The following is a 14,940-nucleotide window of genomic DNA, read 5'->3' as shown; positions in this document are numbered from 1 at the left end:
ATTTTAACCAAATAAACATGGAGGGAGTTTGACATAAATAAACCAAATCCAGCCTTCGTGAAGATCCCGAGTTGAACCATGAAAAATTGCTCTGTTTTATGATTATTTAGGTTAATTAGCATAAACCTAGTGCAGTGGCTACAGGGGCTCTGGGTTTGTATTCCTTTTAGCAGCTTTCATGTCAGGAAGAATAACAGCAGCTCTGCAGATAAAAGGCTAAACCTGTAAATGTTCTGCCAAATTTATGTCTCCCAACATCTACCGTAGGGTGCGATCCAATAAAAAGCCTCATGATGTCTGTGCACATGCTAAAAACACACACATCCCTCCATCAGAAGCAAAAGTTTCATCGTCTTCATGCCTACCGTTTCTCTGTCTTTTATTTAACCCACACGCCATCTGGTTGAGTAATTTTTATCACAAGGAGGAGAGGGTGTCATCACCAAATGATTACACACTGAATGCGTGTGAGCGCATTGTCTGTTTTGTAGGTACCGCCCCACCTGGAGCTGAATAAACACATTCGAGAGAGACAAGATGCTAATAAGTACCTGCAGAAAACAACCTTGATAAGATGAGTTCTGCTCAAAGTCAAATCATTCTTGCAGTTAAATTGGTTCGGTGCAGACTAACAAGAATATTTTTATTGATGAATGGTGGGAAACTCAGTCTCAGCATCTATCCCTCCTGAGTTTGAGGAACCTGATGACTCTAACTTATTTTATAAATCCAGTCGAATTTATTAGAGTCAGTGTGTGATTTTCACCATAACTGTTTTTGCTGAACTGAATTGTGTCTCTGGGGTAATGTACTGTATATGATTTGCACTGCTAATATGAGATTATTTCAGTGAATTTCAACTTGTTTGTTTCCATGTCACACAAAAGGGCAAACCAAAGTCTCTGAGTACACAAGTTTTCATATCTGCAGAAAAGAATCTCTTGAGCAGCTAGAAAGATATGCTTTTTTGTTTGCATGGTCAGATAAAGGCACTCTTGAGCATTACAAACTTTTTTTTTCCTTTGCAGGATGTTCTCCGTCACCTCGTCTCTCTGCCTGTTGTTTGTCTTCACTGCTCTTTTGAAGCAGGCAAAGTTTCTTTCAGAAAGGACTTTTGGTTTCTAAGTTCCTCTTTAGCTCCCCTAGTACCACGTTAGTGTCGTTTAACGCCACCCAACAAAGGGTGCACCAAGTTTGAAGGCCGAGTTAACGTCCCCAGTCTGTTTGAAGGAGTGTCAGTAAGAACATGATTTATAGATATACTATTTAAAATAAATTAACCAAAAAGTAATGAATTAAAGTAAGTGTTTGGGTCAGATAAAAGCTGCCTCAAGGTGGAAGATTTGGAAACCACTCAGTTGTACAAGTGGTTCTGTTTTGTCTGTTTTGTCTTTTTTTTTTAAAAAAAGAAAGAAAACCGGCAGAGATCACTTTGCTGTTTTCAAGAAACGATCACAAACTGATTTGGATCCATCAGTTTGGGCAGGATGTGGATTAGCCTTGGACTGCTCATATATTCATGTTTTTCATTTCATAATGACCTGTCCAGTAATTTGTGATTTTTTTCTTTTCTTTTTTCCCCTCTGTCTTTTAGGTACTAACACAGGCAGGTCACGGTTCCATCACCACAGAAATTGCTGAGGCCAAGCAGTTCTACTATGCTGAGGACTACCATCAACAGTACCTGAGCAAAAACCCCGATGGATACTGTGGACTGGGAGGCACAGGTGTCGCGTGTCCGATGGGAATCAAGACGAAGGCCTAGACAGCCAAAAACAGCCGAGAAATATCTCTGATCTGTCTGCAAGGATGCCGCAATGGATCGATTTGAAAGAGAATATTCACTAATGCAAAAAGTTTTGTGTTTCAGATGGTTAAATTCCTACCATTTGACATATTTTATGGACTTTTTTTTTTTTTTACATCGGATTATAGTCCACATTTATCTGATGATTTTTTTTTAAGGATCAGTACCTGCCAGATGTCACCCTCTGACACAACATAAACTTTGAAAGCCAGTAAAGACTCTTCACAGTCTTTTGAAAAAATCTTTTGAAAAAGGTGTAGTCCAAAAAAAGTTCTGCGACACATAATCAATGATGAAATGCTGAGTAATTTCATGCATCCTGAAAAGGTGGTGTTTAAAATGAAATCTTGTCAGAGAGCAGTGAAATCCTGCACAGCATTAAGAATTGTTAGTGTGTGGAGTGCTTTTTCACTGTAGTAGTTTGTTTAATCAGCTCTTATAATTTGCAACTGCTTTGGGAAAATTATACGTTTGTTGCTTAAGTTCCTTTTAAAACATATTTGAGAGTGGGCTGCTGTCTAAAGACTAAAAGGAATAAAACAGCTTGAGAACTTGCTGCGTCTTTTGTGTTTTATGACTTTTACACTGCCCCGTGTGTATACTACACATGCTTTTTTTTTTTTTTTCTAGATAAGAGTCATTCTTTACAGGTAAAGAAATCTCACCATTCCACAGCTGAAAGAAACTTAACAGGTCTGAACAACACAAACATATTACAGAGTGTCATCTTTTATTTAACAGAAATTAACCCAAGAATACAGGAGCGTGCTTCCATAGAAGCTAACAGGGTAAGTATTTGCTGCTAATTGTGAGCACCTCTATAAAAGCCAAAGCTTTGACAGTTTGCTGGTCTGGAGGATTCAGTTGTGTGTTAACACAATGCCACAGAGGATGGACATCAGTGACCTTAGAGAAGCAACTGTTGCTAACCATCAGTCTGAGAAGGGTTACAGTATAAGGTCATTTTCAAACAATTTAGTTGACCATTCTGCAGTGAGAAAGATTATTCATACTGTACGTGTAAAACATTCAAGATAGTTGCCATTCTTGTCAGGAGTTGAGGTCAGAGAAACCCAAGAGCTACATCTCAGCAAACTCAGTTAAGGACGCTGAACTAGTACGGCTTGTTTGGAAGAGCTGCTATCAGAAAGTCTCTTCCCTCTCAAAAAAATAAAAATGCAGCAACACAGTTTAGGTTTCCAAAGCTGAATCTGAACAAACGACAAGACTTTGTCCTTTGGAATCAAATTGGAGATGTTTGGCCATAATGCGCAGTGCCACCAAACACAGCATACCAACACAAACACCCCACACCAACTGTCACAAGCGCAGTGGTGAAGGAAGGTCTGGTGATTTGGGCTTGTTTTGCTGCCACAGGATCTGTGCACCTTGCAGTGCTACATGAAGTCCTCTGTATACCAAAGTATTCTAGAGTCAAATATGTCTGCTAGCCAAAACTAAGTTGAAAGTAGGCCATGGAAGAGGACAGTGACTCCAAAAACACTGACAGATTTATAACAGAATGACTGAAAAAGAAAAGAATCAAGGTGTTGCAATGACCCACTTAAAGTCCAGACCTCAAACTGATTGAAATTCTATATCAGAACCTTAGAGTGTTGTGCATAAATTAATGCTTGTAAGCATCAACACATTAAAGCACTGTAAAGAATCATAGACCAAAATGTGTCCACAAGGATGTGAGGGACTGATAAAGTCATTCAGGACATTATTACTTAATTCCTGCTAAAGAATGATGGGGTGTACAGTACTTGCCTTTTTTACAATGCTTTTGCATTTTGTCTAAATTTTTGTTATACAAGTCCGGCTGCAATATTTGTTGCTATCTGAGGTTGCAATTAAATCCTTTTAGAACCTTATCAAAACCAGATGTATTGTCCAGTCACTTCGATGGATCCTGCAAAAAGAAAGAGAGAAACAAAGACAGTGTTTAATGTTACAGGTTCACACAGATTGGAGGATTTTTTCCACCACGAGTGCCTGACCTTCGTTTAATTAAAAAAAACAAACAAAAAAAAACAAATTCTCACTTAAATGTGCAGCAACCTATAAGATACAAACAGCAGATATCATGCTTTTAAATGCATTGGAACACTTTGGTTTGCTCTTTTGTTTGGCTTGTGACTGCTGTGTTTCGGGTTTGGGATTATGGATGACCTCCTTACTCTGATCTTTGCCTGAAGCGATGTTGCAAACCGTGACTTGTCTGTCATCACTGTTAATCTCCAACCATTTGTGTTTGTACAGTGAATGTGTGTGTTTTGATGGTAAAGCTTGGACACAGACACACACACACCAGCAGGAGGAGGAGGATGCATTTTGGTGCCAGGCACTCCAAAACTTGGCATCACCATCACAAAGCAAAAGAGATGGAAGAGATGAGTCTCTTTGGAAATGGCAGAGCGCCACCTCTGAGGATCTGTGCTGTGTTGGATCACCTCCATGGTGCTTCAGGACCACAGCTCGACCGGCTTTTAAAGCCAAATCTGACCACTATTTTTGGAATGGAGGAGTTTATCATATGAGATTTTGTTCAAATGTGCACCATGTTTAATTAGGTCCAGTAAGACCTAAAACGTGTATTCATGTGTGTGCCTTCAATTCTTATCAAATTTTTTTTAAAAAGATCCTCAGAGGTGTTTAAAAACTACTGAAAGAGCTTGTTTTTTAATCTGATTGGTTAATATCTTCACCTTTAAAAAGCCAATAAAAACAAAATGCATCACCTGCTAAACGTATTACTGTTTTAAAGAAAAGCTTCGTTTCTTTTTGATGAAGAACAAACTCAAAGTATCATGTTTGCTTTCAAGAAGCAATTAACCTTTATTTTAAAAATTGGACACACTTTCTTGTAATTATGAGGAATATGTTTCTTAAAATTATTTGGTAACATTCAGATCTTCAGGATGTGAGAAATGATAGCCACAGACGTTTCTGGAGACCTACAGCATTTAACCCATTCTGTTCCTGGTCTGTGCACTTACTGCAATTTTTTAGCTGGCTTTCTTAACTGGGTTGCTACATTGATACATTAGTAAGCACTATTGCCTCACAGCAGGAAGGTACTGTCTTGAATCCAGGGTGGGACGTTTTTAAAAACACTTTGCATCTTCTCCCTGTGCCTACACCTGTTCCTTAATTTTAGGTTAATTGATTCCATGGTAGTAGTGAAAGGCTGTGATAGACACCTATCCAGGGTTTACCCTGCCCCATGGTACCTGAGATAGCCATGTGACCCTAAGTGAACTGTAAGACTTTCACTAATATTAGACATACTATTATTGACCAACATTGGAGATTAGATATATATATATATCCAGTGAGTGACTTGATAGTGACTCAAATCTCACAGGGGAAAAGAGCATATTATTATCTCATATTCTACATGAACTGGCACGCATCATTTTCATTTATATAATCGCCATTGCTCACACTCTGCCACAGAATATGTTCCTGGTTAGATTGTTGGACTACGCTGTCATCCTGTGGCGTGTTCAGTGTAGCACATGAATCAAGCCCAGCGGTCAAACCCCATATTTGGTCCAATTTGACAGAAACTTCATATAAAAGATCACAGGAGATTTATCCAGACTTTTTTTTTTTAATAGGATGAGATCAGAAGCCAGTAAATCAGAATATGACATCAGAGATAAATATCAAAACAAATTATTTGAAAATTAGTTATAAATTAGGTGAGTTATGGTGATTTTTATTGTGGACAGTGCTCCTTCCTCCTACCATATGCGTACAACATGGCAAACACAATGAAAAAATGCAATTATAGATGATTTATTGTATTGAATGAAGAATTAAGAAAACAATGTCTCACGTGTCCTTTCTTTTAAATCAAATAATTTATGAAGTTAAGGAAGAGTAAGCGGTCCATAATCCATAATCCATAAGCAGTCCATTGTCTATAATAAGCAGTCCATAAAAAAAAACAAAACTGTTTCAGGTCTATGATAAGCACAATTCAATTAAATTCAGTTCAATTAGATTTTATTTATACAGCACCAAATCACAACAACAGTCGCCTCGAGGCGCTTTATATTGTAAGGTAGACCCTACAATAACACATACAGAAAAAAACCCAACAATCATATGACTCCCTATGAGCAAGCACTTTGGCGACAGTGGGGAGGAAAAACCTGCCATTTAACAGGAAGAAACCTCCTGCAGAAACAGGCTCAGGGAGGGGCAGGGCCATCTGTCACGACCGGTTGGGGTGAGAGAAGGAAGACAGGTGTGGAAGAGAGCCCGAGATTAAGAGCAAGGGCATTTAATGTGCATTAACATAATCTTTGATGTGAAACATGCATGGTGTTTTACAAATTTACTAACACCAGCCAGTGTAAAGTTTATGCCACATGCCCAAAATTTTCAATATTCAAATGAGCATAATCATTGTTTATGTTTCTGTAATTGTTAATCCATCAGCATGTATCAGTGTCAGTATCAGTGTTTAGTTTCACTCAGTTTGGTTAGTTGTCTTGACGTCCTTTTGCCTTTGTTTTGTATCTTTATTCAGCTGCAATAAAATGGCTCACTTTTTGTTAAGATCCAATTTTGCCTCCTACGTCTGCAGGACATTATGTTTTCTGACAGGTGGCCTAGTAAATTTAGGCCAGCCCCAAATTAATTTTTGTTCTTTGCTGCGGTCTGAGACCTCTATGTCACGCTCCATTTGTGTAACCTGTGAGAGTCCTGCTGTCCTGATGCCATGATTCAGGTCATCTCAGATTTGATGTTATTGTATACTATATATAGTATACAATAAGTTGATAATGATTATTCAAGATTGGGAGGTCCACCAGAGTCACAAATGATCTGGAGATCACTAAAACGGAGAGGCTGTCTCAATCTGCCGAGGCCATGGAAGGAAAGGTCACAGGCTGGTGTCCTGTATGACAGTTGAAAACCAGATCCCACAACTTGAGACTATTAGCTTACCTTCCTTTTGACCCTTCTGATGCTCCTCGGAAGCTTTGGTGTCCTCGTCTGTGCTGTCATCTTCGTTCCTTAATGTTGGGCTTTCCTCCACCTCATCTGCTGATAGCTCCATGTATGACTCTACTGTAACATTCTGTTCTTACTCTTATAAAGAACATCTTCTTAAACCGCTTCTTCTTCTTTCATGTTTAACGGCAGCTTAGATCCAAAGATGTTGCACTACTGCCATCTCCTGGCTTTTATTCTTACTTCACTTCCGAATCCTCAGATCCTCTTGAGGAGACCAGTATTTCTCAAAAAACGAAGAACCGCCCCTTTCCCTTCACCATGACTTAACTGATTAACCACAGTTCCATTCCACCACCTCATCACCCTCCTGTGACATAGATACTTCCTGCAACTAATAAGCACATGTTCAACGCTTTGTCGCTTAGATGTTTCAACATAACATAACATACCTCATCCTTCGCAGGAGCACTATTCCTGGTACTACCCAGAGCTCTTTTCAGTTCTCCAATAGAAAAGGGACAACTCATTACATCTTCAGTACTCTCCTTCCTCCCTAAAGCTTCAAGATTTCTTCCTTTAGTCCCCTCTCTTCCTCATTTACTTTCCTCTGATAAATTTCTCCCACTATGTATATCAACAAAAGTACTTGCCAAGAAATCAGCTTTTTCCCTATCAGTTACAGCTACTTGATTATTCTTATCATTTCCCCTCATCATCCCCCACACGTCCCCTATTTGAGTATTCCTACGAATTGTATTGCAGAAATCTCTCCAGTATGTTCTCTTTGTTCTTCTTATTGTACTTCTGACTTTTGCCCTTTTCCCCTACTCTTACAGTATTCTTCACTTTGACTTTGCACACCCCCACAAGTTTCCGTGCTTTTTCCATCTGCACTTCTGTGTTACAACCAAAGAGTAAATTTCTATCTCTGAGTATCTTAGCATATTTGATTTCCCCAACTTGTGCCTTAAGTGCTCTTGTTAACTTAAGTGGATCTATTTTCTTCACACCCTCTTCCTCAAACCTGACAATTACATTCATACTTGGATTCGTTCCCTCTTCATTACCTTCACTATCAGTTCCTTCCGTACTACCCTCACGTCTCTTTTTCCTCTTCCTTTCACTAGCTCTGCGCCTCTTCCCCCCTTTCCAACTTTTTCCCACTCATTCTCTTCACCCTGACCGCCAATCTCTTCCTCTTCACTACCATCCATACTATTCCACTCACTGCTTCCGCCCTCCAACTGTGCCAACCCTGGTCTATGAGAAGAAGTCTGCAGGAGACCATTACCGGACCTGTTCAGGCCTTCGGCCGGCTCTCCTACTTAACTCACTCACGCACCAAACCACCAACCAAACACACCTTACACCCAAACCCACACTAACTACAACAACTATGCTGCACACTTTGAAAAAAACTTCCACTCCCAAACCTAACAACCGACCGCACTCTGTGTGTGAGACACGCTCTGTGTGCGACACGCTCTGTGTGCTTCAGTGTGTGAAATATGAACATGGTGACAGTCGGCCTGTGGAAATTGATTTTGTTCATGGTGTGGCAACCCCCCTGTCTGTGGACGCACAGGCCGGTCCAACGGCGTTTGGTTAGCTGAGGTGGCGACTTGGGAACTGAGGGCTCCCGCATTAGCTACAGAATAACACTGAAACCGCTGTGTAATCACGGGTTTACATTTATTCTGGAATCGAACAAGAGGATATTTTGACATCAAAGGTTGAGTTCTATATTAGGTAAAAAAGGTTGAATTACTCGTTTCAGTGGTAGAAATTGTTGATTGCTTTGTGCCTGTCCCCTGACGAGTGTGTAAACTTAAATAAGAAAGAGCGAAAAGAAGGTAATTTGGAGCCACATAGAGATAGACAGGCTTAATTGGGTGACGTTCTCTGTGGTGTAAAGAAAAAAGAGGAGTCAAAGCAGTAAGAGGTGAGTAGTGGTGTGAAATATGTTGAGTTTTAAATCTGATGTAGAGAATGGAGAAATAAAGTGAGAGTGGAGAATTATTGAGAAGCAGAGAGAGGAATGTGTTGTGAGACTGGCAGGCAGTTTGCGCTGTAAAGCTGGGCGTGTTGCCTGTGATGAAAATGATATTAATAATAATAATAATAATAATAATAATGGATACTTTATTGATCCCCATGGGGAAATTACTTGTTTTTCTCTGCATTTGACCCATTCACTCAGTGAAGCAGTGGGCAGCCCACTAAGCAGGCGCCCGGGGAGCAGTGTGTAGGGACGGTACCTTGCTCAGGGGTACCTCAGGGTAGCCGTTAAGTGGATTCGAACCGCCGACCTTCCGATCATGGGGCGACCACTTTACCTACTGAGCTATCCCTGCCCCAAATAGATCTCTTAGTGTGTTAATACAGGTGGCTACGGCCCTGGACCAACCGCCCACCACAAGCACAGCGGCCGAAGCTAAATGATAGTAATGGGAACCACAATCAGCAAGAATCAGCAGCTGTGGAACCGACAGCAGTGAGGAGGGAAGAGGAGAAATTAAGAGAAGCTGTAACACATAAAATTGGGTTGAAATTTGGGGCCAATGGACTTGGAGGTTGGGAAGGCGTCCAGAGCATTGCAATAAACGGTGAAACAAAAACACACACAAGCAGAGAAATGTGAGAGAAAAGGCAGCTTTTAAGGAAACTCCTTGTTTGAAAAAAAAAAAAAAAAAAAAAAAAAAAAAGCTAAGGCAGAGAGAGACTTTGCTGGATCTGCAGCTCCACTGAACACACATAAAATTAACCTGCCTACAAATGCACACACATGCAATGAAGAGCAGCTTACACTCAGCAAAGAAAGACTGGTATGACCAACCAGTGAGGAAACAATAAATTTAGTGGTTAAGAGTCAAATTGTGAGATGTTTTCTGCTGATTGAACAACACTAGTGAGTTACTGAAGGAAGGAAAATTCTCTTGACCCTGACCAAATGCTGCAGCAGCTGGACCCACAACAACGACCTGAAAATGTCAACAGTGCTGCAGGAAAGGATCTCATGCAGCAGAGACGGAGAACGCTAAACCTAAGGCCCGTTTCACTACACGGGGGAAATTTCCCAGACAGCTTCAGCTGACAGAGCTGTGACGAGACGCCCATTAAGCCCGAATGAAAAGTGAGGCCGAGCAACATAATGCTGACCTTGATAACTCTGCATTAACACTGTGCAGGGTAGTGATGGACCAACACGGATGATCGGGCAGCAAATAAGTGCGTGTCAGAGACAGGAGGAGCAACTGAGGTCAAAAGGCACCTCAGAACGGACAAAACACAGAAGAAGATGCAGGTTTCACCTGCAGTGACCATGGACACTGGAGAAAGGACTGCCCCAATGGGCGCCAGAACCAGGATGGACTAAACTTTGAACAGCAGCAATGGTTGCATACAGACTGAAGAGGAGGAGGGCAGGACCCCAGGGCACGCTTCAGGCTGTGGTTTAGCCAAAACACCAGAACAGGAAAGTGATGAACACAAACACACTGATTCAGCTTGACGTGAAACACACACCTGAACACATGTGCCCTCGTTGATTGAGTGAGAAATGACAGACATACCTAAATCGAAATGCTGATTCACTGAGAAGTGATCCACACACATACACATGCACACGCTTGTGCAATGAGGAGTGATGCGCACACACACACACCGTCCACTCCTCTTCACACTCCACTCACTCGGGTAACACAGGGGTAGGTCCAGGGAATCTGTACACAGAGACACGAAGGGATAGTAAGGTAAATCGCTGTGAAAACACTTCAGAAGTAATTGAGCTGGGGTTACACTGACGAGGGTCGGCAACGGTCCAGCGACGAGAAACACAGGGCTGCCATCTTATAAAGGAGCTGGATCACTCGTGATGAGCCACAGGTGCGTGGGCCAAGGGCAGGAGCCCACAGGTGAGCTCCGCCCAGGCAGACAGAGGAGGGAAAGAGGGGAAGGGAGAGAGCAGCAAAAAAAAAAAAAAATCAAAGAATACAAAACATATGTAGCCATACCGAGCCGACCGGGTAGGCACAGGGACCCTGACAGACACAGTGATACAAAGTTCTACAATTAACTCAGCATGGGAACCACAAAGCACCAGCCACCTTGCCATACAAATTTGGATCTTGGAATGAGATAGTGAGTCATTGTAGTGTTCAGATAGTCTGAGCCCAGTCCAAAACAAGAGAAAAAAGTAGCACTGACCCGTATTATAAATTTTATTTATTTAGTTATAATTCTGACCTTTTGTCACGGCTGCCGAGGCGAGCCGTGTGGAGTTGGAAAAAGGACCCAAGAGCAAGCAGTGTATGAAAAGATTAGTGGAGTTTATTTACAAGGTGTCAGTGGCAGGAACAGAAAACGAATAATGAGACAAGCTAACGGAAACCTAAACTGGGAAAACTAAAGAGCAACTAGAAATCCACAGGACACGGGGTGAAAGGCAGAGAGACGCAGACTGACGGAGGATACAAAAACGCAGAGAGACACAGATGAATGCAGAAAAGCGCGGCCTTACATGGAGTAATACAGACGAACCGGCAACAGGCAGGAGAACACACAGGGCTTAAATACACACACCAGTAATCAGGGGATAAGAGACAGGAGGGCAACACAGCTGGGAGAAATCAGAGCTGACGGGACAGGGGAAATGTAAACTGAACACACTCACATCAGACATGAACCTTCAGAATAAAACAGGAAATTAACAGACAGAGAACCAGACAGGACACTGAACTTGACAGGCAGACTCACAGTCCGAAAAGGCCCAGACGGACAAGGTCAGGGGGCCGACCCGGAGGCCAAAACAGTTCAGTTCCGGGGGCCGACCGTGTGAAAGGCAGCGGCAGTGGGGCAGGTCCGGAGGCCGGCCATGCAGTAGGCAGTGGTGTGGAAACAGTTCTGGGGGCCGACCGTGCAGACGGCAACAGCGGCGTGGAAACAGCTCTGGGGGCCGACCGTGCGGACGGCAACAGCGGTGTGGAAACAAGTCCGGAGGCCGGCCACGTGGAAGGTAGTGGCGGCGTTCAGGAGGGCGTCCACGGTGGCGGAGATGCCCAACAAGCGGCCTGGCAGATGACCGATGACACCTTTTTTGTTTGCCATACTGAGAGAAAGAGGCAATCACTGTATGAAACATTAATTTTTACTGAAGCTATTTGAAATGGTCTAAAATACATTAAGGTGACATCTGTGTCCACATAGATAGATGTGTTAGATATTGCTAAATTAACTTGTATTTTATTATTATTTCATAAGCATCAGATGAAGAGCCTAAAAGAAGAATTTTGCCCAGGAAACTCAAATCCAGTTAATTTGGCTATTAATTATAGTAATGATAATTACTCACTGCCAGGGCTGGACTGGGACAAAAAATTGACCCGGGCATTTTGACTAGAGATCGGCCCACCAGGCATTATAGGAAAAACCATAAAGCCTTTGAATGAAAACAAACGTTGTTGTGACAACGATGTACACTGTCTTGTTGGTATATATGCACAAGTCTAATAAACCTACACCATCCTCCATATTCTGGTATTCTAAATCGTACTTAGCAGAAACCAAAAGACTGCTTGGTCGAGTTAACCTCCTAAACTATCTACAACACATGGTGGAAACCTGACATTAAGGCTACGTTCACACTGCAGGCGAAAGCGCATCAAATCCGATTTTTTTGACCCTATGCGACCCATATCCGATCATGGTATGACAGTGTGAACGGCACAAATCCGATATTTTCAAATCCGATCTGGGTCACTTTCGTATGTGGTACTGAATCCGAAACATATCCGATGTTCCAGAAAGCGACTGCTGTGTGAATGGTCAAGTCGCATTAAATCCGTCTTTTACGTCACTGACACAAGACAGACACCAATTATCAGCGCCAGAGAAGCGCCTGATAATACATCGCGAACGCTTCCTGGCCATCCGGTGAAACTGCTGGGAAGACAACGTTGGAGAAACGTTAACATTTGATTTGGACTGCATAATCTGCAGATTCTGACAGAAATGTGCAACTATCATTTGAAGCACCGCTCCTCTAAAACAGCAATAAGGATCATTATTAGGTTATTTACATTATTATGTAAATAACAAAATAACTTATAGCAAAAATTGGGAAACGTAAAGTCCGAAGTCTTTATTAAGGGCCATCAGTCAAACAATATTGTTTGCTCTGGGTCTAAACAGAGCGCGTTGTGTGTGACATCTTCTTTTGCGCATGCGGGCCGCTTTGAGCGTTCACACTAGCGCGCGTTTGCTGACGCATTTTATTTGTAGTGTGAACGAGCAGACAAAAAAATTGGATTTGATCAAAAAATTGGAATTGAGCATTAAGACCTGCAGTGTGAACGTAGCCTTTGACAGAGAAGACTAAAGGTGAGACATGACCATTTAGTGATATTTTCATAAACTATTCATTTACCACATCAATAAACAGCATGGCAGGGCAAAATATTTTTTCTAACATGGCAACCTTTAAAAAGTGACATAACATGACTTTGGTTGTAAGATTCAGATAATGATTTATTAAAAGCCAAACAGTTTAAATGAGAATAAGAAAGAAAAATATATTTTCTGCCCCCCTTTCCCTATTAATGCCCTACCTGGCCCCCCTGGCAAAACTTTGTCTGACCCGCGCCTGCACAGTTACCAGCTGCCAGCTACTTAGAAAAGGATCTTTGTGTTATTTGTCTCTCAGAAACAGTTCATAACTTCCCTTCAACTCATTCATGTCACCTAAAAGGTAAACCTGTTTCTCCGTCACCTGTTCAGCTCTGATGATTCAGTAAGGACATCTCCTGGATTCATCTTCATGTTTCCCTGTCTCCAGATATCCAAACAATATCATGACCAGCAGCTTTTAAGGCTTTGGCTCCAGCAAACATCAGTTGATACTAGAAATTAATATTAAATACATTCTAACAACAGCTGATCAAGCTTAAACGTGCTGCTGTTGTTTATCCGCTGGTTTCCTCTTTCTGGGCAAAGTGGGCAATAAACAAACAAGAGAGAAAAGCCGATCAGCTGATCATTTATCAGTTTCATGATTGAAGTATCAAAAGGAGAGGGAGGGGGAGAGAATGAGAGAAGTAATATTAATATTTTCTCTCAATACATGATGATTCCGTTTTTACAGAACGGTTGGCAACTCTAATAACTATTTGTGAATAAAATAAAGTTCACTATCAGTAATATCATAGCACCCGTCTAGCAGTATAAAAAATCCGTCATGCTAGCTGGTACGCAGTACAAGTTATTTTAACTGGGAGGAAATAAAAATGTGAAAATAAACTACAACTAAACTTGGTTTATATCTGACCCACTCAGACCAACTTCTCACCTGCCCCTCGGACCGGCCGCGCCTCATGTCTCTCCTCCTCCTGCCTCCCTTATCCCTGATCCACCTGCTGGCCTCCACCACTTGCTAATGTTACTGAAACTGTGGAAGCTCCGCCATAGAAAACAACTGAGTTCTTTTTACACATCTGCCAACATCTGGCCAATCTGGCCACCACCTGTCATTGTTTATACCGTTGCAAAAAACAAAGCAAAACGAAACGAAAAATCCCCATCTGCCCACCAGGCAAATGCCCAGTATGCCCCGTGGCCAGTCCAGCTATGCTCACGACTGCTAGTACTGCTCACTACTGAATTATACTGCTAATTGGGAATAAAATTGATGAACGCCAGAAAATAATTTGGATCATGTCTTTATGAGACGTAATATCATCACCTGAGCTCTGTAAAGCTATTTAAATATTGCTAGATTATTGTCCTCCCTTAACAAACATGCTACTTCTATCTATACAGAAACTTGGTGGCTTACTGTGTAAGTCACATTTATAAGGAAAAGATTCATAATCAGGGAAGATCATAATCGGGGTATGTCCACAAGTGACAGAGAGCGGAACTAACAGCCCTCCCGTTGTTCAATAAAAATGATTTAAATATAGCTCATCCGAGGGTTACTCACACTTTAACGATGGTATGGAAACCAAAGGATCCACAGAGAAAATGTGTTTTCTTAAATTGTGTAATCTGTAGTCTATGATGCAATAAACAAGCTTTGTCCTGGTGTGACTGATTTCGAAATGGGTGGTTTCCAAACGCGAACATGGGTACGTGAGGAACTCCGCGCAAACCACACCTCTCCA

The 14,940-nt window shown here is 41.7% G+C and overlaps 2 protein-coding genes across 4 annotated transcripts in view; one reads left to right on the top strand and one right to left on the bottom strand.

The window, feature by feature from the left end:
* The window catches only part of msraa (methionine sulfoxide reductase Aa), a 60,139-nt gene extending 57,777 nt beyond the window's left edge, over positions 1–2,362 (top strand). For both annotated transcript variants that reach the window (XM_026194169.2, XM_026194168.2), the window contains exon 6: positions 1,595–2,362. In XM_026194169.2, coding sequence (XP_026049954.1) covers positions 1,595–1,765 — 171 coding nt within the window. In that variant the 3' untranslated portion in view covers positions 1,766–2,362. The remainder of the gene's footprint in view (positions 1–1,594) is intronic.
* LOC145420558 (uncharacterized) lies at positions 1,846–14,909 on the bottom strand. 2 transcript variants are annotated; one of them, XR_013901880.1, is made up of 3 exons: positions 14,760–14,909; positions 6,776–11,891; positions 1,846–3,722 (listed from the first exon to the last, which is right to left on the bottom strand). XR_013901880.1 is itself a non-coding variant. In XM_080289890.1 (3 exons), the coding sequence occupies exons 1-2, from the start codon at positions 13,598–13,600 to the stop codon at positions 11,597–11,599; spliced, it is 345 nt and encodes a 114-aa protein (XP_080146016.1). In that variant the 5' UTR covers positions 13,601–14,734; the 3' UTR covers positions 1,846–3,722; positions 6,776–11,596. The 2 variants fall into 2 exon arrangements, 1 of the variants encoding a protein (XP_080146016.1); XM_080289890.1 differs by lacking the exon at positions 14,760–14,909 and adding an exon at positions 13,551–14,734.
* Between the last annotated feature and the right edge of the window lie 31 nt (positions 14,910–14,940).

This window comes from Astatotilapia calliptera, chromosome 15 (assembly GCF_964374335.1).
Source record: "Astatotilapia calliptera chromosome 15, fAstCal68.1, whole genome shotgun sequence".
Lineage (NCBI taxonomy): Eukaryota > Metazoa > Chordata > Actinopteri > Cichliformes > Cichlidae > Astatotilapia > Astatotilapia calliptera.
Note: the sequence above shows the minus strand (reverse complement) of the source record. Positions and strands in the feature narration are given on the sequence as shown.

What these genes read in the sequence shown, in the direction of transcription:
- LOC145420558 (XM_080289890.1), bottom strand. Translation starts at nt 13,600, where the DNA reads ATGAAGATGAATCCAGGAGATGTCCTTACTGAATCATCAGAGCTGAAC. An exon ending in GAATCATCAGAGCTGAACAG is followed by an intron (nt 11,892 to 13,550) that starts GTGACGGAGAAA and finishes TCTTTCTCTCAG; the next exon opens with TATGGCAAACAAAAAAGGTG.